Here is a 26,385-nt window from a genome sequence, read left to right on the forward strand (position 1 = left end):
TGGGGGGGGGGGGGGGTCGAGGGTAGGGGTGAAAAAATAAAATTTTGAAGTTGAAAATAATTTTTAAAAACAAACTCAATTTTTTTTTTTGGGGTGGGGAGGGAGGGAGGGGGGGAGGGGGGGAGCGGGGGTCTGGCCGGGGAGGGGAGTAGGTGATCGATGATCGGGATGAAAAAATAAAAATTTGAAGTTGAAAATATTTTTTAAAAACAAACTTAAATTATTATTTTTTGAAGGGAGTTGTGGGCTGATAGGGGGCGAGGGTAGTGGGTGAGGGTAAAAAAATAAAAAATTGAAACTAGAAATATCTTTTAAAAACAATTTTTAATATTTTTTTGGGAGGGGGTGGGGGTAGGGGTGAAGGTGGGGTAAAAAAATTGAATTTAAAATTATTATTTTTGGGGGGCTGGTCTGAGGGTAGGAACAAAATAAATTGATTTTTTCAACAAAAAAGTAATTGTAATTTGAAGTTGGAAGAGAGGTTTGAAAAATGTTTTCCTTAAGTTTTGAAGGGAAGTCATTTTCCTTAAATTTGAGGAAAATGAGTTGATTTGGAAAACATTTAACCCAATCAAACATGAGAAAATTGAATAACATTTTCCGGAAAATGTTTTCCTTCATACCAAACACACCCGTAATGTTAAATAATGAGTCAATATTATTGTTGTTGTTAGTACTACTACAACAACAATATATAGTGTAATCTCATTAGTAGGGTCTAAGGAGAGTGATGTGTACATAAACTTTATTCCTACCTTCTAAAGGTAGATAGATTAGTGGTACATTTTTATCACACAATACACCGAATGTGAGCCTCTAATCCACCTTGCTCCAATATGATGATTTTAATCTCCTCATTTTCTTGAATTATTGACCTAATATACTTGAAACATCCTCTCATGGTAATGACTTGTGTATCAATCATCACTTCCATATTTGTATTATGAGTTCAATAAGGTATAATTCATGATACGAACAAATTTCAGAATTATCAATAAAAGCCTAACTTTTATATTATACCACTAGACCAAATGCCCCTGTGATTGTAGTTAGCAGATTCATATTATTATTTTTGACTTGATCATGGACTACATGCTTTTTTTTAAATATGTCATGATTCGTTTTAGTACTTCATGAGAATAGTATATACAAATTAAGTGGGAGATGTTGAAAATTACTGAGGATGGTCAGTAAGTTCAGGACCATTTCTTCATATACTTATTCTTCTTTTCTCCTGTTGATCTTAACTCTCGTATGATTTTCTACCCGTGATTACTATTGTTAACTAATAATAATTGTTCGTAATAAAAAAATAATTATAAATAAGACATAATTGGTTAAAGATTACTAAGCACAATCTTCTCTAAAATTCCATACCATTTAATAGTGAGATTGAGTCTTAAAAGACTTTCCGTAATGTCAAACTTCTTTTTTTTCTTTTCTTCCTTAAAAATTATAATCAATCGTATATTAGATTGTTAAATTAAAAATAAATAAAAATAAAATCGTATGCTAGATTCCAAATTCGGATCCTAATTCGACTATCTTCGGCCCAATAATAACCCACCACTTTCCCTCCCCAAAAACGCTAAAATTCAATTTGGTCTCGAGTGCAACCCTCACTGCTTCTCCGACGAGTTTTTCCGGCGTCAGCTTCTCCGACCAGTTCCTCACCGTCTCTTTCTCCGGTAAACTTTACTGGTAAGCCTCCCTCATTCTCCGGTGAGATTGACCGGCACCTTAAACCCTAATTCCATGATTCTATATATTTTGTTTAATCTATTTTATAACAGCTCCGTTTGTATAAGGAAGTTTCATTTCCGATTTATCGTAGCTAATACGTAATTTTTACTGATTCCTTGGTAGATAAGAAGTATAATTGTGAGGAAAAAACCATCTTTGTTGCCCTTCCAAGAGATCTATCCTTGTCGTCTGAACTTGTGGAGTTGGCCGTAAGCTGTTGAATTGAACCAAAGTATGTATACGATCTAATTTGTTCCTTCTACCCTCGTTTTGAGAAGTTTTATGCTACAGTTGAGTTTTGGTTGGCAGCAAGAGTAAAGAGAACTGGGAAATTCAACTTGAGATGGGGTATTGACAGGGGCGAATGTTGTAGGTAGTTTAGGGTGCACATGGACCCGGGGTCTTTTCGCAAAACTAGATATTTTATGTATAGATTTTCTTGAATTGATCTTATATCACCTTCCGGCACTCGTGCTACAAACAGGTTTAGTGGTGCACTTGATCGAAAGCTAAATTGTTTACGTGGAGGTACAAGGATCAATTCCCACTTGATGAATTTTTTTCTCCTTTCTTTAGTAGTGCACCCATCTTCTAGAATATAGCAAATCATGCCAAGAGAACCGTCTTCCATCACCCAACTTGAAGAATTTCAACCATACAAAATCATCCCAGAATGTCCGAATACTTTTCCAATTAGAGTGACCGTGAGAAAACTTAGGGACATTTATTATCCACTGATTATGCATGCTATATTTTGTTTTTGATGATTTTCTTTTTATGACGGCGTCTTGCTCATAAACTAATGTTGGATTTCATGGGAGATCAAATCTCCTTAAAACCCCGACCAACAGCCCTTACGTTATTATTCCTTTGGAAGAGCGACTGCAGAAATGTGCAGTTAAGGGAATCAATCAACTACATAATGCGCAGTTACTCCTTTTTAATTAAAGAAATACACAAGCACGTATACATGTAACTGAACTCTGCTTGTCAGGAGAATGTAAAAAGAGAAATAACAAAGGTATCATATGAGATAGTGTGTTTAGCTGGTTGTTTCCTTATCCATTTGAAAGAGTAGGTTAGTTATGTTTTGTGAACTTGGTGATTTTATTGGAGGTAGTTAAGAGAAAAACACAATTTTGCACCCAAGAGTGATGTAGCGGTTGATGAAGTTTTACTAGAAGTCATGGAGACTAAGATTCAGGTTCAAGTAGAGGCAAGAAAATCTACATAATTGATTTTCTCCCTTCTCCGTAACTTTAGTGGGTAAAGTCACCCGTGACCTGTACTACTTGATATGATGCGGGACCTAGAATAAATGTCGAGGTATGTGGAAGTTGGCCGGATATCACCATTATTTCACAAGAGAAAGAGAGAACACGAGCAAGTGTCAACTTAAAAGACCCAATTATGTGGAATTATACGAAGGTCATTTGCAGGTAGATTCTAATGATAGTGATGATTGTGGAAATTGGAATGCAGAATTGAAGCATCTACACCTGTAAATTCAGAAGCATTCAGGTCCTTGTAGGCCTGAATATCTTTCATAATAGACTTGTTTTTTTTTTTTTCGTGTTTCTTTTTTAATATAGAAATTTTACAATGCCTGGTCACTCTTCCCCAACAGTTCTAACTTGTAACTAGCTATGTACTGGGTTATTGTGAAATCTTCTCTTCAGAAATTTGTCATTCATGCTTGTAGTTTTTCTTTTTGTGAAATAACTAGCAGGATCGAGTATGGCCAAGAAAAACAAGAGAAGGAGAAATAATGCGGCTGCATCTAGTTCTGGAAGAGTACCTCAAGACAATAAAACCCCGAAGGAACTAAAGGCTAAAGGTAAACTTGCAAAAAAATCCAACTTAAACTCTGCACAAATGAAAGAAGCTGAGGCCACTGCACAGTCTCAATCCAGAAACATGGAGAAGAACATAAAAGATGGCAACCAAGGGAATAATGTTGAGGCGACTCCACGATCTCAATCCAGAAACAAGGAGAAGAACATAAAAGATGGCAACCAAGGAAAGAATGTTGAGGCCACTCCACGATCTCAATCCAGAAACAAGGAGATGAACATAAAAGATGGCAACCAAGGAAAGAATGTTGAGGCCACTCCACGATCTCAATCCAGAAACAAGGAGAAGAACATAAAAGATGACAATCAAGGAAATAATTTTGATAAAAAAGATGCTAGGAAGTCCCTAAACATAAAAAATGGAAACAAAGGAAAGGGAAGTGCAAGTGAAATGAGGGTAGATGTGGAGGACGGAAAAGCTGACAAGGGTATTGGTGGAGTGATTTTCATTTGTAATGCAAAGACCAAAGATGATTGTTTTAAATATCATGTGATGGGTGTCTCAGCTATGAAGAAGGACATTATTTTGGGAATCAAACCTGGTGTCAAGCTTTATCTCTTTGATGTTGATCTTAAACTCATGTATGGTATTTATGAGGCCTCATCTGCTGGTGGAATGAAACTTGAACCAGCGGCATTTGGTGGGGACTTCCCAGCGCAGGTCAATTGTGCTTCTATTGTTAATTTTAAATTCTTATCATTTTATCTTGTTCCACAACTCTTAAGGTGTATTTATTGATGACTGGTCATACAACAGGTTCGCTTCAGGATTTACAAGGACTGCCTTCCATTGACGGAGAATTTGTTCAAGAGAGCAATTCAAGAGAATTATGATGAAAGGACTCACAAGTTCAAGACTGAGTTGACATTTAAGCAGGTGACAACACACTTCCCTCATTGACAAGTTCTACATGGAGATAGTGTGTTATTTACCTAGCATTTGATGTCAATTTTGTGGCCCTGTTTTCGCCTTTGAGCAGGTAGGGCAGTTGAAAAAGCTGTTTACGCCAGCACCATGGCTTCATCCAACTTCCAAACATTCTGTGTCATATCCAGTTAGTCTGCCCCCATCAGCAGCACCTTTACCTAGCAAGGAACCTTCCACGGAGCATGTTGGATTGCAATACGGAAGAAGCAAAGCAGGTGAGAATTTTTCATCATATGGTCATGAAAGGGAAAGGCAGCAGCATGCAGGCCACCTTATCATGCCTAGAGAGGTTGACAGTGAACCTCGTTTCCTCACTGAGAAAGAATATAGAAGCTATGGTCTTCAATCAGCAAAGCATCCGCAGGCCTTTTCTTCTGCAGTAGTTGACCGCACATTGGATCATTATGAATCTGAACAAGGAAGGGAACATCTCCGAACAAATCCCACTGGGATTACTAGTGATGCGGCTTTAGCACGAAAAGAAACTGTACTTACTGAACCTTTGTTTCCAAGCGAAAGGGAGTATCGAACTTACGGCCTCAAGTTTCGCAGTGAAATACCTCCTACTGTTGCTCCTGCTGTGGAAAGTGGTGCTACAGGAATTTCAGCCACACCTACCAAACATGGTTTACTAAATCATGTTAAGGATAAGTATGATCCTTATGACGAGAGTACTACCTCACTTGTAAACCGATATCTCTCTCTGCCTCGGATGGTGGTAGCACCTGTAGTGTCATACTCTTTGACAGGCAGGGAGTCTTTTGTAAGTGACCCCTATTCTGCAATTGGCATCAAAGGCCATACGGGGAAATTCCACGCTGAAAATGAAGGAGCATATCCACCAACGGGAAGATTCCACGCTGAAAATGAAAGAGCATATCCACCAACGGGAAGATTCCACACTGAAAATGAAAGAGCATATCCACCAATGGGGAGATTCCACACTGAAAATGAAAGAGCGTATCCACCAACGGAGCGATTCTACACTGAAAATGAACGAGCATACCCACCAACGGGGAGATTCCACACTGAAAATGAAAGAGCAAATCCACCAACGGAGAGATTCAACAGTGAAAATGAAAGAGCATATCCACCAACGGAGAGATTCAACAGTGAAAATGAAAGAGCATATCCGCCAACGGGGAGATTCCACTCTGCAAATGAAAGAGCATATCCATCAACGGAGAGATTCAGCAGTGAAAATGAAAGAGCATATCCACTAACGGGGAGATTCCACACTGAAAATGAAAGAGCATATCCACCGACGTGGAGATTAAACACTGAAAATGAAAGAGCATATCCACCATATGCTCCTCAATTACCACCAGAGTACGGCTTGAAATATCACCATGCTAGGGATGAGCCTAGGTACCCAGCTTTTGTCTCATCTCGCTATTCCCTTGGGGAACCATCTGCACCTCATCGCTGAACTTCTGCTATCTGCATCCCTCAAATATCTTCCATGGCTCTGGTAAAGTTATGCTTATGAAACTGATGAACTTTAGGCCCAGTTCATCGACAAGGAACTTGCATTTCTCAGATGTGCTGAGGGCAAAGATAAGGTCAATTATACATGTCTTCTCTGGTGGGTTCTGGATTAAAAATATTACAGACTGTATTTCCCATTTTCTTCCTGTACAAGGGGAGAAACGTAATACCTGAATCTTGACACCTTCCCTTTGGTGTTGTTTCTTATATTTGTTATTTGTGACATAAAGGAGAAACTTGATGCCGTTGATTTATTTCGTGCATTCTGATGTTTATTCATGTGTATTAGTGGGTTCAATATTGTGTTAAGGATGTAGAACATAGCATGTATACTTGAGATTCACAATGTACCATCACTATGGATTACACTCCATAGCGGAATTGGCCGCTGCATGAGGTTATATTGATCTGTGACTTGTTTTTGAGCTTAAGGGTGTGCAACTGAGCTGGAATCTGTATGCATTGGAGTTGTATTTCTTCTACTGCAGGAAACATCCTAAGTCATGGAAATGTTTGTCTTTTGATTGTCACAATCTGAACAAACATCCATATTTTTTCACTTGAACATTGTTGTAGGAGTGCGTTTGTTTACAATGCTTCAACTGGAGTCACAAACTATGTGGGATCATCAAATGGTACTTAGTACAGTTAGAGGGGCTAAATGATTTCACCCATTTCAATTTAACTAAGAAGTTCTTTTTACAATGAAGTGAAACCCTTTTTAGTCATGCTGAAAAAATATTGTATTATAAAATGTTTACTTAGCCATCATATATATTATTCCCTCCGTCCCATTTTATGTGACACTTTTCAGATTTCGAGATTCAAACAAGTCTATTTTTGACCGTAAATTTTTCATAGATTTGTTAAACATTTTGAATTATTAATTATTGTGACTAATACTACTATTTACGTAATTTACAAATATATAAATTTAATTTCAAAATGAAAAGTGTCACATAAATTGGGACAAAGGGAGTACTATTAGTATGATTCAAACGATGAATTTAATTAAGTTTCGTCATTGGATGGCGCTCCCTAGTATTTCAAAGTACATCAACAAGCCATTTTTTTCTTTTAACATATATAAACAGTAGGGCAAAATATTTGACCACGTGGTTCAATTACAATCTAGATGAACAAATATCTTGTGTGAATTCAAAATAGTCGAATTTGTGTGAATTTAAAATAATCGGATATATCAAACATAGGTGGAAAACAAAATAAAAATATTGGAAAATAAGGTCCAAAAAAGGGCAGTGCTTTTTTGGAAAAGGCACCATTACCAGATTCAGTTATAAGAAGTAATCGGTTCAATTTCAATACAGTCATTAACCAAAAAAAAAAAAAAAAAAACAGAAACGCAGCAGACCCATTTCGGAAAAATCAAGAATGGCCGGCGACTCGACGCCGGCAACCGGGAAAACTCTCCCTTCAGGTTTGTGATTGAACCCCATTTCTATATACCCATTTAATATGTTATGTTATCCATCAAAATTTGATTTATTTATTTTTTGGTTCAGAATAAGCATAGTTTGTTGTATCTCGTTATGGGGAAAGTTTTTTTCTTTTTTTTTTTTTTATATGAATTCTGATTTGGGTTTTTTTTTCCCTCAGGATCCATGGAGGTGAAGGAGAGACGAAAATGGGGTGTTTCAGCCTCAGATGTTGCGTCTCATTTTGGTACAAGTGGAATGTCTGTTGCTGCTGCAACTGCAATCACTCATCCTTTAGGTTCTTTCTTCACTTAATTTTATGATTATTTGTTGATTCTACCTTATACACCTCTATTGAATTTGGAAGCATTTTGTTGCTTTGAGCTTAAAAGTAAAGGGGTGGTATAAAGGAGAACTTTTTAGATGCAAATGTTGCCTAGCATTTTATTGATGGTGAGAAAATGATTTTTGGTTAGTTTTTGAAGATGAGTCTCAAATTTGAAAAAACTATTTGTGAAATTATTTTTCCCACTTATAAAATTTTGAACTTTTTTTCAAGTGAAATGCTTATTGAAACACGACTTCAACTTTCAAATACCATTTTTCAGCATCAAATACTACTACTTTTCTTTATCCTATATAACCAAACAATGTTTATCTTGATATTTTGCTGCCCTTTTTTTTTCTCTCTATCATGCTTTATTGCATTTGTTTTGAGCTGAGGTTTTATGGGAAACAACCTCTCTACCACTCAAAGGTAGGGGTAAGGTTTGCGTACATCCTACCCTCCGCAGATCCCACTTGCAGGATAATGCTAGGTATGTTGTTGTTGTAAATACTACTTTTCTTATAAATATTACTCAATTCATGTCCAAGCATCTGCTTAGAATCAGCTATCACTTTGATTTTGCTTGGCCAATTTAGTTAAAGCTCATGATAGAAAGTAATCCTTTGTTGCAACCAGACAAGACCGGATAATATCAAATAGTACTGATCTATTGATGATGTGACTTCGGAGTTGCAAAATGTATTGCCACCCTAGAGGGTGAGAGAGAAATTCAAAAAAAGATTTGGGGTATTGAGTTGAATGTCCTATATTTTACTCGGGTGGTTTGTCATTCAATGTAATTACCTCTCCTTTAGAGAAAGAGAGTTCCTAATCACTGTTTATTTTTCTCATATAACTATTTAAAGTTCATGAGATCTATATGATCACTACACTACTCAAGAACGTGTAAAGGGGACAAGCATTCAATTTTGGTGAACTAACTACATGAATGTCCTACATTATCATACGTTGTTCCATGTCCTTGGGTCTTTATCACTTAAATTAGAAGAGCAAAAACTGCAAGGATATGGAAGGAATGGGTGCATAACCTAATTCCTCCTCTCTCCACCCTGATTGTAGTTAGTTTTCAGTGGAAGGCAGTCTTTTACTAAATAAAGATGCATGATTGTGCTTATTGTGTGCAGATGTTTTGAAAGTTAGACTGCAGATGCAACTTGTTGGTCAGAGAGGTCCTTTGGTCGGAATGGTATGACAGGAAGCTTAGGCTTTTACGTCTTATATCCCTTTTTATTGTAGCTTAGAAAGATATATCTTGGTTAATAGCTGCAGCTTATGTGATTTTTCCCATTGCATTGGTGTTAGGGGAGGCTTTCTCTTCAAGTAGTTGAAAGCGAAGGACTGAGATCCTTGTATCTGGGATTGGCACCTTCATTGATGAGGTCAGTTCTTTATGGTGGTCTCCGTTTAGGATTATACGAACCATCAAAATATCTCTGTGAATTGGCTTTTGAGTCCACCAATATCTTGGTGAAGATTGCATCTGGAGCATTCTCAGGGGCCGTTGCCACAGCACTGACCAATCCTGTGGAAGTCTTGAAGGTACTCTCTTCTGAAGGCTTTATGGTTTCTACTGAACAATCCTCATTTGTTATGCTGGTTTCCAGGTACGGATGCAAATGAACACAAGATCAAGCTTAGGACCAATCCATGAAATGAGGAGAATTGCTTCAGAAGAAGGAGTAAGAGCTCTTTGGAAGGGAGTTGGGCCCGCTATGGCTAGAGCTGCCACTTTGACTGCGTCTCAGTTGGCCACATATGATGAATCCAAGCAGGCACTAATAAAGTATACGCCCCTGGAGGAGGGATTTCACCTTCATCTCATGTAGGCACACTTCCCATCACTGTAAATATAGTCCAATGTGCTCACTATTTTTAGAGAACATGCGACTGTATGATTGAGTTGAAGTAATGCACCTTCTTTTCTGGATGCAAGGCTACTGAGCACTTTGACTAAAAGGATGGTTATAAGTTATGAATCTGAAAATATAAATAGCCTGAAATAGAGATCCAGTAGTTGGCCTGCATTTAGTTAATTTCTATTTCCCACATCTTTCATTTAGGTAGGAACTGACTCTTGAAAAGTTATCTAAATTTTCACAAGCATGCATCCTCAGATTATTACACTATGAACAACACTGTTAATCTTTTCCTAGCTTTGGAGTGTTGTTGGAATGCACTGAAACTAAAAGCTGACTATGTTTCGTTAGCTCTTACATTGCCCAGAAAGTAATTGTCTTTATTTTGTGGAGATCAATGTCCTACTCCACCTATCTGAGCTGATGTTACGAGAATGTTTCATCTTTTATTTATGTTTTACTTCTACGTTTTGTCATTTGCAGTCCCAATATATGCTAACTCTTCTTTTGCATATCGTGAAGCTCAAGTACCATCGCAGGGTCAGTAAGCACGGTTATGACAGCACCAATGGACATGGTTAAAACCCGTCTTATGTTGCAGAGAAAATCAAATTGTGCCGGACTGTACAGAAATGGATTGCACTGTGCATATCAGGTTGTTACTTTGCAGCCTCTTACTCCACTCTTTCCTATGGTTATTTATCCACAATTGTGTTCAGCAAGTTATTCCATTGTTTTTTACTTTAACAAAGCGTACTTTTTAACATAGTCAAGCCTTCTTCGCTAGGTGTATAGCTTTGCATTCAGGGTAAGATTATTTTCGTCTTTCATCCATCTTTTCATCAAAAGACTGACAAAAACTTAATATAGAGGGGAAGAACTGAATGATAAGATACTTCATTGAGAATGAGCTACTGCAAAGCCATCATTAGGTGTTTGAGGGACACAGGATAAGGTACATTAGAGCAGTAGGGGTTAGGAAAAACATTTGGGAAGTTTTCGGGATGCTTGTGATCACTCCTACAATACTCAGATGATCTTAAACTAATGTTTCATGAAACCTTATGATTCCAGGTACTTCGCACTGAAGGTCCTTCTGGTCTTTACAAAGGGTAAGTCGAAACATCCCTGATCTGCTGTAAGTAATTTAGTTCCTGCAGGTTACGTTACTAATTAAATCAATAATTATCTGTTTCTTGAATTTGAAAAAATTTCAGAGGCTTTGCAATATTTGCAAGATTGGCTCCACAAACCATGATTACTTTTGTACTCTGCGAGAAGCTTCGGGGGATGGCTGGACTAAAGGCCATTTGATCTTAAGCCATCTTATTTCATTGGCGCGACCATTTGAGATACTGTACAGCTCCTCTCAGAGATCCATAAAAAGGAGGGAAATGATATTGAATATGTACCACCTTTTGTTTTACTATAGGCTGTAGGTTCCTAAACACTAGTGACTGATATACAATCCATTCTTTTGAAGTGGAACGGAACGGAACGTTTTCCCTTCCACTTCTCAATTTTACCTCAAGAGTCAAGATGTATCATATCAAAACATCTACTTACAAATTTTACAGTAAATTTATCAATGAATTTATTCTTGTATCTATTGATGATGGTGCTGTTTGTTGTCTACTATATATCATAAAGGAGCAAAGAGTGCCTTATAAGTTGTTTGTGTTTTTGATTGAAAAGAGTTGCTGAGGAATATGTAAGCAAAAGTCTTATGAGAGTGATTGATGGAATAGAGTGGAACATTATTAGCATTTGGAGTTGGCCAGCTTGGGAAAATTTTAATTGGAGGGGCCAGGATGAAGTGGTGACAGGATATATGCCCTTATCCATAATTCCTGTCTGCACATTTTCTTGTCAAAGCTGTCAATTTTGTGTTTTTTTAATCAATGTCAAATGTTAGTTTTGCAGTAGGTTAATATTCAAATGGTATGAGTTCTTTAAATATACACTTTAATTTTGCCAATTTTGAGTGAATATATTCTTCGTTAAAAAAGTGATGCATGTTATAACAAATGGTTTCATATAATACTCTCGACATTTGATAAATGTCCTATATTTACCTTGGCAAATGTCATCAATTTTCAGATGAAAATGTCTGATATTTGCTTTTTACAAAGCCACACTTCAAACAACAATGTTTAAAGTTAGACGTGAATTTTCAAACTTTAGTCACATGTGTGTGAAGTTGTGTTAAAAGTGAATAAACTTACAAAAAAAATTAACATCGGGTATAAATTAAATGACGGCCTCAAATATCCCAATCTGGGGTTGTCATTTAACTTGTGCTCATTTTTTATATATATATATTCTTTTTACAAATGTATCCTTTTTGGGAATAATTCAAATGTACACGATTAAAGATGAAATTTTTTATCGGATGTGCATATAAAAATTGCCTTAACTATCAGTTATGACTTATGAGTATATGAGATTTCAGTTTAAAATAAATGAATTTTTTTTTTGCAATGTTTCAAAACTATCCTTACCATAAATAAATTTTTAAATTGAAAAGTATATTTTTATAAAATTTTTTTGCCAAGTAAGTAGAAACCAATCTAAGTAAAATATTGATAATGTCATTAAATATTTGTCAGATAAAAAGATATACTATTATTCTTTTTAAAACCAACTAAAAAATATTATATTAATTAAGACCAATATTTTTTTCTACATATAAAAATAGATACTAAAAGTAACAATTAAAATTTTACCATTTAAAAGGTAAACCTGCAAATTGCAATGCATAACAGTTAATGTAGGCCCATCTTATGTGAAAAATAACAACTGGAAATGTGGGACCAAACAGCTGACATTTTTTAAAACAAAGGGTAATAACGTAAATTCGAGTGCAAGCTGTTTCAGATCTTCATTACAATTCATTTCTTTTTAATCCGTTCAAAAAATAAATAAAAAATCGTCTTATGAGAATAACTAATAATTTGATTTTAAATTTTTTCTTATATTTTAATGAAACAAGCATTTCTAGCGACACAATTACCTAAATTAGATCATAAATTTTTAAAAATATATTTTAGTATCGAATCAAAAAGTATCACATAAAACAAGACGGAGAAAGTAGTCGAATTTATGACAAACAATCATCGGCCGACGTGTCTGATCTGTCAAATGATCAATGCCAAGTAGCTGAAAAAATACTACAGTGGCATTCTTGTAATAAACTAGTGATACATAGGGTATTAACGACTTCAAAAATATTAATTTTAAAATGGTGAAGATCCCATTTTGCCATTTTGAAATTTCTCATATATTGGAGAACGGTCCGTGGTAATATTGTAATAATTAGAGAAACCAAGGGTATTGTAAGAACCGGATAATATGAATTTAAAAATGGTGAAGATCCAATTTTGCCATCTAAAAATCCCCTAATTTTCCGAAATCAGCGAAGACCCGGCGCAGAAGAAGAAGAAAATATACAGAAAATTGAAGAGATCGACACAGTTGTCGAAGACTTTTAGAGAGAAAAAGTGTGTTTGTGAGTAAGAGAGAGAGAGGGAGAGTGTGTGTGTGTGGGAGTTGTTGCAGTAATGGCGGAGTTGCAGAGGGAGGAGGAGCAGCAGAACGAAGAGAGCGTGAAGTTGTTTGTAGGTCAAGTACCGAAGAACATGACGGAATCACAACTTGTCGAAATGTTCCAAGAGTTTGCTATTATTGTTGATGAAGTCAACATCATCAAAGATAAAACTACGCGTGCTTCTCGAGGTTCTCAAATTTATGTCACTCACTTCCTCTTCTCTACTTCTCCGCCTGATTTCTGGATCGCCAATGTGCAATTGCAGCAACATGTTTTTATCACACTTACTTTAAGATTTGTACTCTCTAGATGCGTGATTGCATTACTCAAACCCTAATTTTGCTGTTTTCAGGCTGTTGTTTTGTGATCTGTCCATCTAGAGAAGAAGCGGATAAGGCAGTTAATGCATGCCACAACAAAAAGACGCTTCCCGGGGTTAGTTTTCTTCTATTTTATAATCATTCAGTACATACATTACGTTTTTTACTTAATTAATTGAAGTAGATTTGCATTACTATAATGTACCTTAATTAGTTAAAGAAAAAGAAGATTTTTGTTCCTTATATGCCGTGTAATCTCTGCATTGATCATGTAAAAACTGAACTTTTGATAATTGAGGACCTTCTTTAAGTAATTAGTTAGAAAAGATCTCTGATTTTTGTGATGCGAATCTCTGCGCTGTTCTCTAATTTTCTGATTTTGATAATTAATAATCCTCATTTTCCACGTTGTATAAACTATGTTTTAGTTTTTAAACCGAAAATTTATAGCCTACTGATTTTGTGCTTGTTCAAGTCTTGTGTACAGATATTATGAGACATGAAGTTTTTATTATATCTGACCTGCAATTGTTGATTTGACAGTTTGAGGTTGATCATGGCTGTGAAATTCAATTGTTTGACTCTATATTTCAGAGGAATCATATGGAATTTTCTGTATTTCAACTTTCAGCATGTAGAATGTAGGTCCATCTGTTTTGTAATGGCACTATAAATGACAAGTGATTGGACAACAAAAATCATAACATCATGGATGTAAAATACTCTCCATTGAGAAACAGTGATTTGATAGGATGTTCTATGAGAAAAAGATCTTTTTGGAATCTAGTGCAAATTGCTTTAACTCCTTAACTCTAGTGAGGAAGCACATTGCTTTTTTGAGGCAGGCTTTCCCAGAATCCCAGTAGGGAGTGGGCATTATCAAGACTTGAATTCCGGGTTCAAGCTTCACTTCGTTTCATTTGATATTTCCAAATAGTGGAAACTAGAAAAGAAGATGAGTGATCAGTCTTAACCGACTAAAATAACTTACTCAGTATGTTTGTACCGCAAAAGCCGTATGGGGGAATGCTTCTTCACAGTTTAAAGTTATAAATACAGCGCCTGAGAATCAAGCTGGTGACTTACTGAGAGTACAGTGGCAGCTGTAAGAATTATTAGCAAAACATATCAGGAGAGAAATAAGAATTGTATGGAGAAATTTGAACTGAGAAAAAGATGAAGTATTTGGACATTACTTACCCTGCCACCAGCTGGGGTGTTGTATGGAAGGTGCTCCCCCTGTTCAAGTAAAAAGAAAGATAAAAGGCTGCATTCGTTGATCTAATATGGATCTTATGTTTTTCACCTGTTCTCTGTTTCTTTTATGGGTCTTTTGTTTTTCACCAGTTCTCTGCTTCTTTTTATCTTCTTCTCAGTGAAGAACAAGAAAATTTCCAAAAAACAAAACGAAAGAATGAGGACTGGAAGTTCTCTCTAGAGTAATCTATTTCTTACAAAGTTTCATGGTTGGTTGAATGAACTAGCAGAGAATTAACCCAAAATATATAAAGAAGATTGTAGTAGCAGTTATCACAGGGCTCTACCATAGAGATACTTATCAAAAGAATCCAAGAAAAGTGGAGATAGTAGAGGTGTTTGGCATCATAGATTGGTCAAGAACCAGATTTCTTCTAATGCACGTTGGATCCTTATGGTTTCCCACACTAACCTGACTATTAAGCTGTATGCATGCCTCTTAGTACATTTATCTCCAAACTAAGCATTTGAACCCTTGCATATCGTAGTGAAGTGATTAAGTTTCACTGTTTCAATGCTAATCAAAGAAAAGCATTTCATGTATCTAAGTCATCACCTGGTTTTGTCTGGGAGTAGATAACTGTACCCATTAAGCTTGTTAAGGTTACACGTGTCTGCAGTTCTTTTATATCTGCATCACATGTTTGCCTGTATTTTTGTTAATAAGTCATGCTGGTTTCTGTTTCCAATTCAGGCTTCTAGTCCGTTGCAAGTAAAGTATGCTGATGGCGAGTTGGAAAGACTAGGTGATTTATAATTTAAATTCTCTTGTTATCATATTTGTTCTTACCTTTTCATATTTAACCTCCTCTTTTAATCTAAACTACTCTTACCATTGTCATCATTATTATTTTTGTGATACTAAATAGAATAATAAATAACTTTTCTTCTCTTGTTTTCTTTTTCTTTCTTTCTTCTTTTCCTTAACCTGAATCCAGAGCACAAGCTTTTTGTTGGTATGCTTCCAAAGAATGTCTCCGATCCTGAAGTATCTGCCTTGTTCTCTCAATATGGAGTCATTAAAGATTTGCAGATTCTCAGAGGTTCTCAGCAAACTAGTAAAGGTATATCTGGTATTATCTCTCTTAGGTTCAATGGTTTTGTGTGGGAGAAATTAATTCATCTCCTACATTATCTTCTTTCTTGAAGGATGTGCTTTTCTGAAGTATGAGAAAAAAGAACAAGCAGTTGCAGCAATAGATGCCCTCCATGGAAAGCATAAGATGGAGGTTTGTTTCAATCTGCAAGTTGACTGCTGATATGAGGCCCTTGAAATTGATTTTTCAGTATGCATAGTGGCCATATGTCCAACATTTGTTCATAAAATGAATAGGATTTTATAAGTGCAGTGATTTTAGTGTGGGTCTTCTTTAAGCAGTTGTTCTGGTGATAGTCCTTCTTCTGGTGTTGTAGAACTTGTTAAACATTCAGGATGGGAATAACCTAATCCAATACATTTGTCCTGCTGTCTTTGCAATGTTTGTGTAAGTACTCCTTGCAGGAATAGCATCTGTCATCATGGAAGCACCAAATGTGTTGGCTTTAGATTTGGGTCATTTTTCTGTCAGCATGTGTCTGTTATGTGAATGGCTTATTTATTGCCCTGTTGTTGCAGGGCCAACACAATGGCCTATTTACTGATATTCGCTGTTCAGAGGAATTCAAAGACATTATCCGGTGATTTTTTTTAGGTCATTTAAACATGGCATTTGTGCTTGGAGTCGTTATGCCTTGAGGCCCTTGACTGAAATAATGAGATGCTTGATTGCAACTGTCTATTCAATTTTATCTCATGCTTGGGGAAGAATATCAAATCATTTTTCTTGTTGAAAGAATTATTTACTGTAAAAGAAAACTTAAGTCCTGTTTGGAAAGCCATCCTGGTAATTGGATTTGGTGTAATTGGGTGTAATTACATTGTGTGCGTGTTTGGTTGGCTATGTAATTACTTGGTCAGCAGGTAATTGAGTGCAATTGACAAGGGTAATTAAACTCTCGAATTCTCAAGGAGGGACTGTGAATTGCTAGTATTTACATGACGTAATTACCAGCTGATTACTTTTTAATTTCTTCTTTTTATTTTTCGTTTTAATTTATTTTTTATTTCTATTATTTTAAATTCTTTTTTTATTTCTATTATTCTAAAAAATTCTAAAAGTTTGTTTTTTTTTTTATTATTTATATTTCATTTCCTTCTCATTTTCAACCTTTACTTCATGTGATTCCATTCTTATTATCTATTTTTTATGCTATGTTTATTTTTTTTCATTAGCATAGTTTTGTTCGTATTCTAATTTTTAAATTAAAGTAGAATTCATTGTTGAGTAAGGTTATAGACTTACGTTTTTCTTTTCTTGTAAATCATATTTGTGTACGTTATGTTGAAATTTGACATGAGAGTATTATGTTAAAGTTTTTGTTTTGAATTTAGAACTTATGTTATATTTTCAGTTTCATTTGTTTTAGTAGTATTGACTTGAGATTTCACATTGCAAGTCATTTATTTTTTAATTAGAGTTGATAGGTTATCTTTTTGTCTAATATTTTTATAATTTATGATATTTTATATTTTTATTTATAATATTTATCTTTTTGTCAAACATGCATTAATTCATAGATATCTTGTACTTTTAGTTTTTATGATTAATTCAATTGAAATATTCTAATTTAAAAAATATAAATCAATTATTTTTTCATATATTAGTTAAGAACATATGTTTATTAATTAATAAATTTTCAAAATACAATATTTAATTTTGTATCATTTATAAAGTTTCATATTTGTCTAATATACATTTTAAGTAATGAACTTTTATTTTTAACATTTAATATTGTCTTATGATTGCAATTGTGCATCCAAATACTACATGTGTAATTACACTATAGTTACATTGTGGCAAACAAACAGGTCAGTGTAATTACTTACTAGGCTGTGTAATTTCCAGACTGACAATTACTACCCTAGTAATTACACCAATTCCAATTATCAGGTGGCAGCCACCAAACAGACCCTTACTTATCATGTTATTCAGGCTTTATTCCTACAGAGAGCTCATCCGTTTAGGGGAATTTTTTATTCACAGCAGTTTGTCAATGGCGGTGTTTTCATCTAAAGTTAATACTATAAATATTTGGTGGAAAATTTAATTTCGATATTTATGTGTCAACTTTTGAAATGCATATTTATAAATGGATTGTAGTGTTCCACCATTTAGTAATTTTATGCATCATTATGATGCTGGAGTAAGGCTGGTTACTGCGATACCATTTGATTCACATACTCTTGGCTGGACTGTTTCTAAAATTTAAATACTTCACTAGAAGTTTATTGAAGTTGAGAGCGAGTGATGACCTGGATCCATCATCATATTCATTTCTGTTGCAATTTTTCCCAGTGTTATCAAAGGCGCGCTTAAGCCCTGAAGTGAGGCTCAAAATGTGTTGAGTGCTTCGCCTTGTTTTATGTGCGCTTAAGTGTCATCATCAAGGTTCAAAAACAAACTTTTCCTTGACAATGAGCCTCTTTTGAAGAAGTGACACTAAACAATTGATATTTCACTTTTATCATAATTTTTTTTCAATTTCTTTGGTCCTTTGTCATTCATGTTTATAATTATTAGTCTTGGACTAAACATATACATTTGCATTTTTTCTCCCTTTACACCTTTTTTCATTAAAGCCCGCGCTTTATTTGCACTTTGCGCTTAAAGCCCCCATGGACCTTAGAGCTTTTTTGCGCTTTTTGCCTTTGATAACACTGATATTTCCTAAATTGCTTGGACTCTCCAAAAATGTTGCCGCATCTGTATTGGATCCTTCAAAAATACACTGTTTTTGGAGGATCCGACATGCACCCGTCAACATTTTAGAAGAGTCCGAACAACATAGAATTTTTCAATAACCTTATTATGATACCTTAGTTTGTCTGATGAACGGGTGCCAAAGCTATTTAAGTAGATGTGCTATTTCTCATTATGCGACTTTCAAGTTTCACTTATTCATGACTTCTATTTACTGGAATATTGTTATCAAATTGGAAAAACACGTTTTATCCAGGGTGCTACTGTCCCTTTGGTAGTCAAATGGGCAGATACTGAAAAGGAAAGGCAAGCCCGGAGGGCTCAGAAATCTCTATCTCATGCTTCCGACTCTAGACAGCATCCCTCTTTGTTTGGAGCCCTACCTATGGGTTACATGCCACCATACAATGGCTATGGTTATCAGGTTGGTTGACTTGCATTCTCTAGTAAAACTGGTTATCAAGCTTATTGCTTTGTATTTTGCTCTGAATACTCCTTTTTGTACTTTTTCAGTACCTTCTTGGTACTAGCTTTAATGAAATGTCAGTTTCTTATTACAAAAGTACTATTTGAATTGACATGCTTCTCTCCTGAAAATTCCAGCAATTATTACAATTTTCAATGTGAATTGGGATGATTATTTACCTTAATTTCATCATTCCTTTCCTTCCCATTCTGGTTTCGTTTATCAGTTTAAAGGTCAGTGCATAGTTAATATGCTCACTTTGCAGACTCCTGGGGCATATGGGCTCATGCAGTATCGCCTACCATCAATGCAGAATCAGTCTGCATTTCAGAATATAGTCCCACCAATAAACCAAGCAAGTGCTCTGCGTGGAGGTGCACCTGATCTTTCACCTGGAATTAGCCCAAGAAATTATGCCATGTCACCTGGAAGTTATGGATCCGCTTACCCTGCTGTTCCAGGGATTCAGTATTCAATGCCATATCCTGGAGGTGTTATGAATACCAGACCACCAAGTGGTTCTCCTGGTTCAATTCCCCCTAGTACGACCAACAGTCATTCTGCAGCATCTTCAAGTGTCAGTTCAAGTACAGGGGGTCAGGTTGAAGGTTGTTGAACCTTTATTTTGTGACTTTTTTAGCTCTAGAACTTCTCTAGCTAATCAGGTACAGTCCCATAACGTAGGGGCTGTTAAGGTTTTCTGCTGAATGAGGCTGCTTGTCTTTATTTTGGTTAATTATTTTCTGGAAATTGTTCCTCGTCATAGAGAATAGAAGTAGAAGAAGAAGATAGTATAATCTATTATATTTGGTTTTTACTTGATACATAAAGGATTCCATAAATGCATGTGATCTCTGATCAATGATATCTTATGCATGTGTCACTAGAATCTATTATATTTGGATTTACTTAATTTATAAAGGATTTCATAAATGCATGTGATCTCTGGCCAATGATATCTAATACATGTGTGTCATAGCAAGTATCGAAGAGGCTATATAGCTATTCCTAAGTGTTACAGAAAGTATAGTGTTACAGCATGTTGATTTGAACTTTAATCGACAAATTTCAAACTTGACCAACCTTGTGAGATGAGCAGCATATGGAGATTCTGGACTATATAGACAGGAACTCAAATTAAACATTCCACAAGTTTGTAATATTTGTCGTTAGTAATGCTTTATGCAAGTCAGTGGTGTAGATGTCACTTGAACTAGTGTACTTGGCAGTGGTAGTTGAACATGTAGAAATAAAACTGTACTTATCAAAAACAATTTTGTTTTTTACAGGTCCACCTGGTGCTAATCTATTTATTTACCATATTCCTCAAGAATTTGGTGATCAAGAGCTTGCAAATGCATTTCAGCCTTTTGGTAGGGTTGTGAGTGCCAAGGTTTTCGTTGACAAAGCAACTGGTGTTAGCAAATGTTTTGGTAGGGACCTTGAAATGCAAAGTTATTGTCAATCAAAATGAGTATTTCCACTATTTAGCTTATCAACTGAACTTCATTCTGCAGGATTTGTAAGTTATGACTCTACAGCAGCTGCACAAACTGCAATCAGTATGATGAATGGTTGCCAATTAGGTAGTAAGAAGTTGAAGGTTCAGCTTAAAAGGGACAACAAACAGAATAAACATTATTGATATCTAAGGTGAGGTATGGAAGGAAATTGTCACACGCAAGCTACTTGGGAATTACTCCATTGGCACCCACTGCAGAGCATATCTGAAAGTTGAGCAGCTACATGGCAACTCAGTGCTAATTGTAGTTCCCTTATGAGTTGAAGTCCCTGAAACTTGTAATTCTTGATTATTTCTTCTGCCACTGTAATTTGTAATTTCTGTAACATGGAGTAACATTTAGACATTAATTATTTTATTGATTCTTCTCAATTGACATGATTGCCATTAAGTGAATGAATCTCCTGTTTTTTTTCCTTTTTCCGATTCTGTTTCTATGGTAAGAAGTTAACTTTTTGCTTACGTCTTCCTTTTGTTTCTATCGGAGTAAAAACAGAATGATATATTCCCAGGACCTGAGTATTTTTTTTTCTTAAATACTTATTTATTTCCTACTTCTCGGCTAAGGTTTGCTCATTTTAATAGCCTCTGCATTGATGTTGTCATGTTGCGAAGTTAAACAAAGTTGAAGTGTAGCTTTGTAATACCGCATCTATGGGAGGACTTTTCTGTTTCCATTCTGAAAACAGGTGCTTTGTGATCAAATAATTGCTATGGTTATTTGATTGCATTATTGTTGTTTAATTGACAAGAGCTTTCCATTCTCATCCTTTTCTCTTGTTTGTTCATTTCAGGAAGTTGGTGCGATACTTTCATGGTGCTTTTTGGCTTGTGTGAAGGAAAGTTTTTGCATTGCCTGTCTTGTTGCTTTGGTGGAGACTTTCTTCCATCCAGACTAATGGGAATAGTACATACCTGGTTTCTGGCGTGACATATTCTGTACAGAAGAAGGTAGTCTAGCTCTCTATTAACTTGGACCTTTTAATCCTGTTGGTGCAATTATGAAGAGCGCTGGACACAGGGTTTAATTCCTTAAAGGCGCCAGAGAAGAACTTAGAGGGGGTTATATAAGTTTTTTCATGCATCGAACCTTGAGGTTGTCGATTCACATTATATTCTTCAGCTTCAGTAGATGTCATAACTCATAATCTTTTCCCCTAATCCATATTTTCCTATTTTACTGCAGGGGTGGGGTCTCCCTCCTGATGGTTATGGGTCGTCTTTAGAAAATATTCTCTAGAAATTTGTATGTAGTGTTTTTCTAGAAATATATTTTTAGCAGAACCTGCAATACCTGATTATCTTAATTGCTGAATTGACCTCTGCTGTGGAGACTTCATGAGGTACAGTTACAACCCTTTAGTATGATGCTGTTTTCTAGTAAAATTAAACTAGAGTAACTGCATTTGGTGGTCAAGTAGTCTGCTTTGTTTTTCAAGATACAAGATATACTTGATCTTGTCCTGTCCAATTCTTGGGCTATTTCTTGAATGTTTTGCTGCAATTGAATGCTATGATGACTGTGCCAGTATTCTTTATTGTTTTTCAGAGGTATGGTTTGGAAAGAAAAAGATTGAAGACACTTTTTTCAGTTTGAAGATTGTTATGAACAACTGAACATATCAGTTTTTTGCTTCCTTTGCTGATGCTGAATGTTATGTAAGCCTCTTTGTATCCTAGTTCACTTGGTTTAACGTGCTAACCCATTTTCCTGCTTTTTTTTTAATTATGCACCATGTATATTCTATTTTCATCTGTTCGAATTTGGTATATTGCAGGTACTTCTAATTCTAATGAATTGCTTATATACAACATTCAATGTTCGTTGCTCCGAACAGGTAAGATTTAGAATGGCAGCTTTGGTAAAGGTAAGTATGGCGTGGTATGTGTGGTAGGCATACGCCACAAAATTAAATCTTCGTTATACCAAATCTGGTATTTAAGTGAACAAAGGTAGAGCAGCCGCCAGCCGGCTCATCATCCATTGACTTTCAAAGTTCAGTTATTAGAAAAAGGAGTTAGAATGGTAGATTAGGCTGTGTGATTGTTGTGCTAGCCAGTTCCATAGTTTAGTTATGAGTTATGGTGATTGTTGTGTTTGCATCAACTAGATGATATACTAACTACGGAAGAAACTCCTGTCTAATAGACGATTTACAATAACAAATTGTAGTAGTAAAGAGGTAATTTCAGAGTCTTAACTGCTTTAACAGTTTCTGGATGTGTACTTTCCTATGCTTTTGTTACTTTAAAACATCACATTTAGCTTGTTTAGATATGTTAATCCTTGATAAGGAGCGCTATCTAATGGTTCGAAGCTCTATCTGGTGCAAATCCCAATTAGTTGGGCTTCAATATGGGTACTAGACATCAAATGAGAAACTCGAAAAAGAAATGCTGTCTTTAGTAACTTACTTTTCTTGTAGCAATTATTCGGTCTTGAACTGATTGAAACTCACACCAATAAAAGGGTGTTATTTACTCGTGTTACAAGTTGCTGTATAATATGTCTATAGAGTTATCAACTTCTTTGCAGACACAATTTATGAAGTATAGTACATATTTATCTTTTTTTCAAAAAAATATAAATATGCAATTCGTATCAAATTTGTAGGTTTGGCTGCTTAGATTAGTCAACGCTGTTGAGTCACGGAATCATATTAGGGTCATTTGCACGAATTAATTTTTGCTTTCTTAAATTGGCGATTCTTAATTTTTTGCACTTTCACTAACAAAAAATTGTTTGAAAATGCCGTTGTAATCCGAAAAAAGATAGGTAGGAAAAAAAATTATATTTTTCATATCATAATATAACATAATAAGTTATGTCACTTAATTTCTATTAAACTTCCGTGGTTAGAGGATTAAGTTTAGTTTATAATCCACTATTATGTCTTACCAGGTAAAACATAGTTCAGTTTCCGAATCCACAAAGTTAAGCCTGAAAAAACTTTTGTTTGGCATAATTAGCATATTTTGATTCACAAATTTTCATTAAAATGACGAGCAAAGACAAATATAAAATAATGGGCAAATGATGTATCTTTCCTTATCTTCATCCATGTCATTAGTTTTTCTAGAAGAAAGATTAAGAGAATGATTAGTCTAATTCATAAAGGCTAAAGTTTATTTTGTGTTATGAAGTGTCCTTACTCATTGAGTTACGATAATAAACCTGTAAATAATGGAGTTGCACGTTTTACTCGTAACAATTTGGATTGACTACTTTTATTGTGGGCTAATGTTGATGTGGCCCAGGGTTTTTATTTATCTGAAAAGACAGTTGCCACAAATTTTTGGACGGCAAACCCCCAATTTGAAAAAGTCAAAATGTGTCAATTCGTTGATCCTAATGACGTGGTGGTAAACCAGGATTAGCATTAATAATGATAAGAGTCATAGAACCAATATTTAATTAGGTGAATTTGAAGTTCAATATTTTGACTTGGTCTGTTAAATATGCTTTTTGAGTTAATTTTTTTTTTTGCCGACTATGAAAAATGTTTGTACCGTCTTAAACAATGGTCTTGATTCAAGTCGTGAGAATAGAAAATTTGTATAATTTATATAAATCTCGTTGTATCAAGAACTAATTACATTATTTCTCTATTCTTTTTTAAATTATAAAAATCCCTTAAAATTTATGGATTTCGGATACATTATTGGACACCCGGATACATAAGTGAGGGATGTATCCGAGAGGGGAGGGATGTATCAGAGAGGGGTAGGACATCCTGATATATCATTGGACTTCCGGATATATCATCAGACATCCGGATATATAGGTGATGGATGTATCAGAGAGGGGAGGAAATGTATCCGAGAGGGGATAGAAATGTATTAGTGAGAGGAGAGAAATGTATCCGAGAAGGGGATAGGGATGTATCAGTGAGAGGAGAGTGATGTATCTAAGAGGGAATTTTTGAATTTTTTTAAATGGTAGAAAATTTTAGAGATTATAGTAAAATAAAATGTGTATTTAATTAATTTTTCAAAAAATGTATGGGGTGTTTTGAAATGGAGGAAAATATTTTAAAAAATAAAATAAAATTATGCTCCTTAAAAACAAGATAAAGACTTTGTTAATAGAATAGAAAAGACAAGTACCAATTAGCAGAATGATATTTCAAAGGTATGGTCTTTTCCCCACCCACCAAACACCCCAACCTCCATTCCTTGACTATTATATCCCTGAAATTACTGATAATTTCTTTTAAAATAACATTATTTTATTCATTTACTAAATACTAAAAAAGTAAAACGTTCACTACTTATTATTTAAGAAAATATTTTTCATTGTATCAAACAAGCCCATGGTAAGGAGCATTTATCCCTTAAATGTTGAGGAGAGTGGATTGAAATTAATCAGATCAAATAAATACAGAATACCAAATATCATATTTAAAAAATGAGCAAATTGCGTAGAGGTGTTTACCCTTTACACAAAACAAGGTTAATTAGTTGGAAAGTGCACTAATTCAAAAGAAACTATAGCAGTCAAATTCAAGGGGATTTTTTATAAAAAAGGAGAGTTTGGGATGTAAATTTATTAAGTACCCCTCGTTCACTTTTACTTGTTTATCATATTAAATATATATATTTATTTTACTTATCATTTTCAAACAAGAGAAAAAACATAATTTATCTTTAAGATTAATTATTTTTCCTCTCAATTATTACTCAAAATCTTAAACTAATTAAATATTAATTAATAGGAATATTATAATATAATACTCATATTAACCATTATCTATCAAGAAATATATAGATTAAAATAAGACCAATATTAATACATCCACGTCATTTAGCAGAAAATTCTTTTCTGCTCGTTTTACTGATGGGGTGGTAAAGTCGAAAAGTGGAAAATTCTTGACTAATTGATACGGTCAATTGAAAATAAAAGTACTTATATTATTTTTTATTTCCATTCGATATTCTATATTTATATTAAAGCCGATTATTTCGGATTCGTATAATATAAAACGCTATTTAAGGGGAAGCACTCTCTAATAAGGATTTTCATACTCAAAACTCGAACCTGAAACTTCTAATTAAAAGAAAAGGAATTAATTTACTGCACCACATTGATTGATAGTAAAATACTTAATTAAGCGGTCAATTTTCTTAATCTCGTTTTTCCTGTTGCTTAGAGCGGGAAAAACGGCTTTAGAATAGAATTGCCGCATTCAATTTACTAATTAGTCTTCAGTTTAGACAACTAGTACAACAAAAAGTTTTAATGGTTAGGTAAAGAATAATTAAATCTCCTTTGGCTTCAACAGCTAACTTTCCTCTTTTCATACCTTTATTATTCATCTTTTGAAAAATAATACTTACTAGTACTTCCATCTCAGTTTAACTTATATATATCAATAGTATATTGAAAAATTAATTTTTATTATCATCGACATGGATTGTCATGAAATAATTAAGGTCTTTTCATCTTTACTTAAAAATTTCAGGTTCGAGTCCTGAAAATAAAAAAAATAAAAACTTAATTTTATTCAAATATCACTAAAATATTGAATTGATTGTTTAAGAAAATTTAAAAGTCATTTAACTCTGTTTAAATGTTATTAAAAGTAGCTAGGAGGAAGCAAATGTCACATTTCTATGAAGTTTTGGCAAAAAGTTGAATAATTGGTTAAAGACAAAATTTTAATTACGTTCATGATTCTACTTATATATAAGAGGGAGTTTATGATGGGACATTTGAATGTCCCATCATAAACTTCCTATATAATACATAATTCTACTTACATAATATAATAAATCATTTTTTCTACTATATAATATATATAATATATATTTATTTAAATA

The 26,385-nt window shown here is 34.6% G+C and overlaps 3 protein-coding genes across 4 annotated transcripts; all 3 read left to right on the forward strand.

Moving 5' to 3' along the window:
- Window positions 1–1,612: 1,612 nt before the first annotated feature.
- LOC125870893 (uncharacterized) lies at window positions 1,613–6,291 on the forward strand. 2 transcript variants are annotated; one of them, XM_049551442.1, is made up of 4 exons: window positions 1,613–1,701; window positions 3,470–4,257; window positions 4,354–4,473; window positions 4,577–6,291. In XM_049551442.1, the coding sequence occupies exons 2-4, from the start codon at window positions 3,481–3,483 to the stop codon at window positions 5,951–5,953; spliced, it is 2,274 nt and encodes a 757-aa protein (XP_049407399.1). In that variant the 5' UTR covers window positions 1,613–1,701; window positions 3,470–3,480; the 3' UTR covers window positions 5,954–6,291. The 2 variants fall into 2 exon arrangements, with proteins under 2 accessions (XP_049407399.1, XP_049407400.1); XM_049551443.1 differs by having other exon boundaries at window positions 3,473–4,257.
- A 1,026-nt stretch (window positions 6,292–7,317) lies between these two features.
- Window positions 7,318–11,262, forward strand: LOC125871693 (uncharacterized). The gene is made up of 8 exons (XM_049552338.1): window positions 7,318–7,450; window positions 7,630–7,746; window positions 8,922–8,983; window positions 9,100–9,336; window positions 9,402–9,619; window positions 10,176–10,308; window positions 10,728–10,765; window positions 10,871–11,262. Exons 1-8 carry the CDS (start codon window positions 7,405–7,407, stop codon window positions 10,965–10,967), a joined length of 948 nt encoding a protein of 315 aa, XP_049408295.1. The 5' UTR covers window positions 7,318–7,404; the 3' UTR covers window positions 10,968–11,262.
- Window positions 11,263–13,007: 1,745 nt separating this feature from the next.
- LOC125870866 (RNA-binding protein BRN1) lies at window positions 13,008–20,980 on the forward strand. Its single transcript, XM_049551417.1, has 9 exons — window positions 13,008–13,388; window positions 13,553–13,635; window positions 15,472–15,523; window positions 15,716–15,841; window positions 15,927–16,006; window positions 18,834–19,001; window positions 19,309–19,651; window positions 20,333–20,476; window positions 20,561–20,980. Exons 1-9 carry the CDS (start codon window positions 13,214–13,216, stop codon window positions 20,686–20,688), a joined length of 1,299 nt encoding a protein of 432 aa, XP_049407374.1. The 5' UTR covers window positions 13,008–13,213; the 3' UTR covers window positions 20,689–20,980.
- Window positions 20,981–26,385: the final 5,405 nt, after the last annotated feature.

Source organism: Solanum stenotomum, chromosome 7 (genome assembly GCF_019186545.1).
Source record: "Solanum stenotomum isolate F172 chromosome 7, ASM1918654v1, whole genome shotgun sequence".
Taxonomy (NCBI): domain Eukaryota; kingdom Viridiplantae; phylum Streptophyta; class Magnoliopsida; order Solanales; family Solanaceae; genus Solanum; species Solanum stenotomum.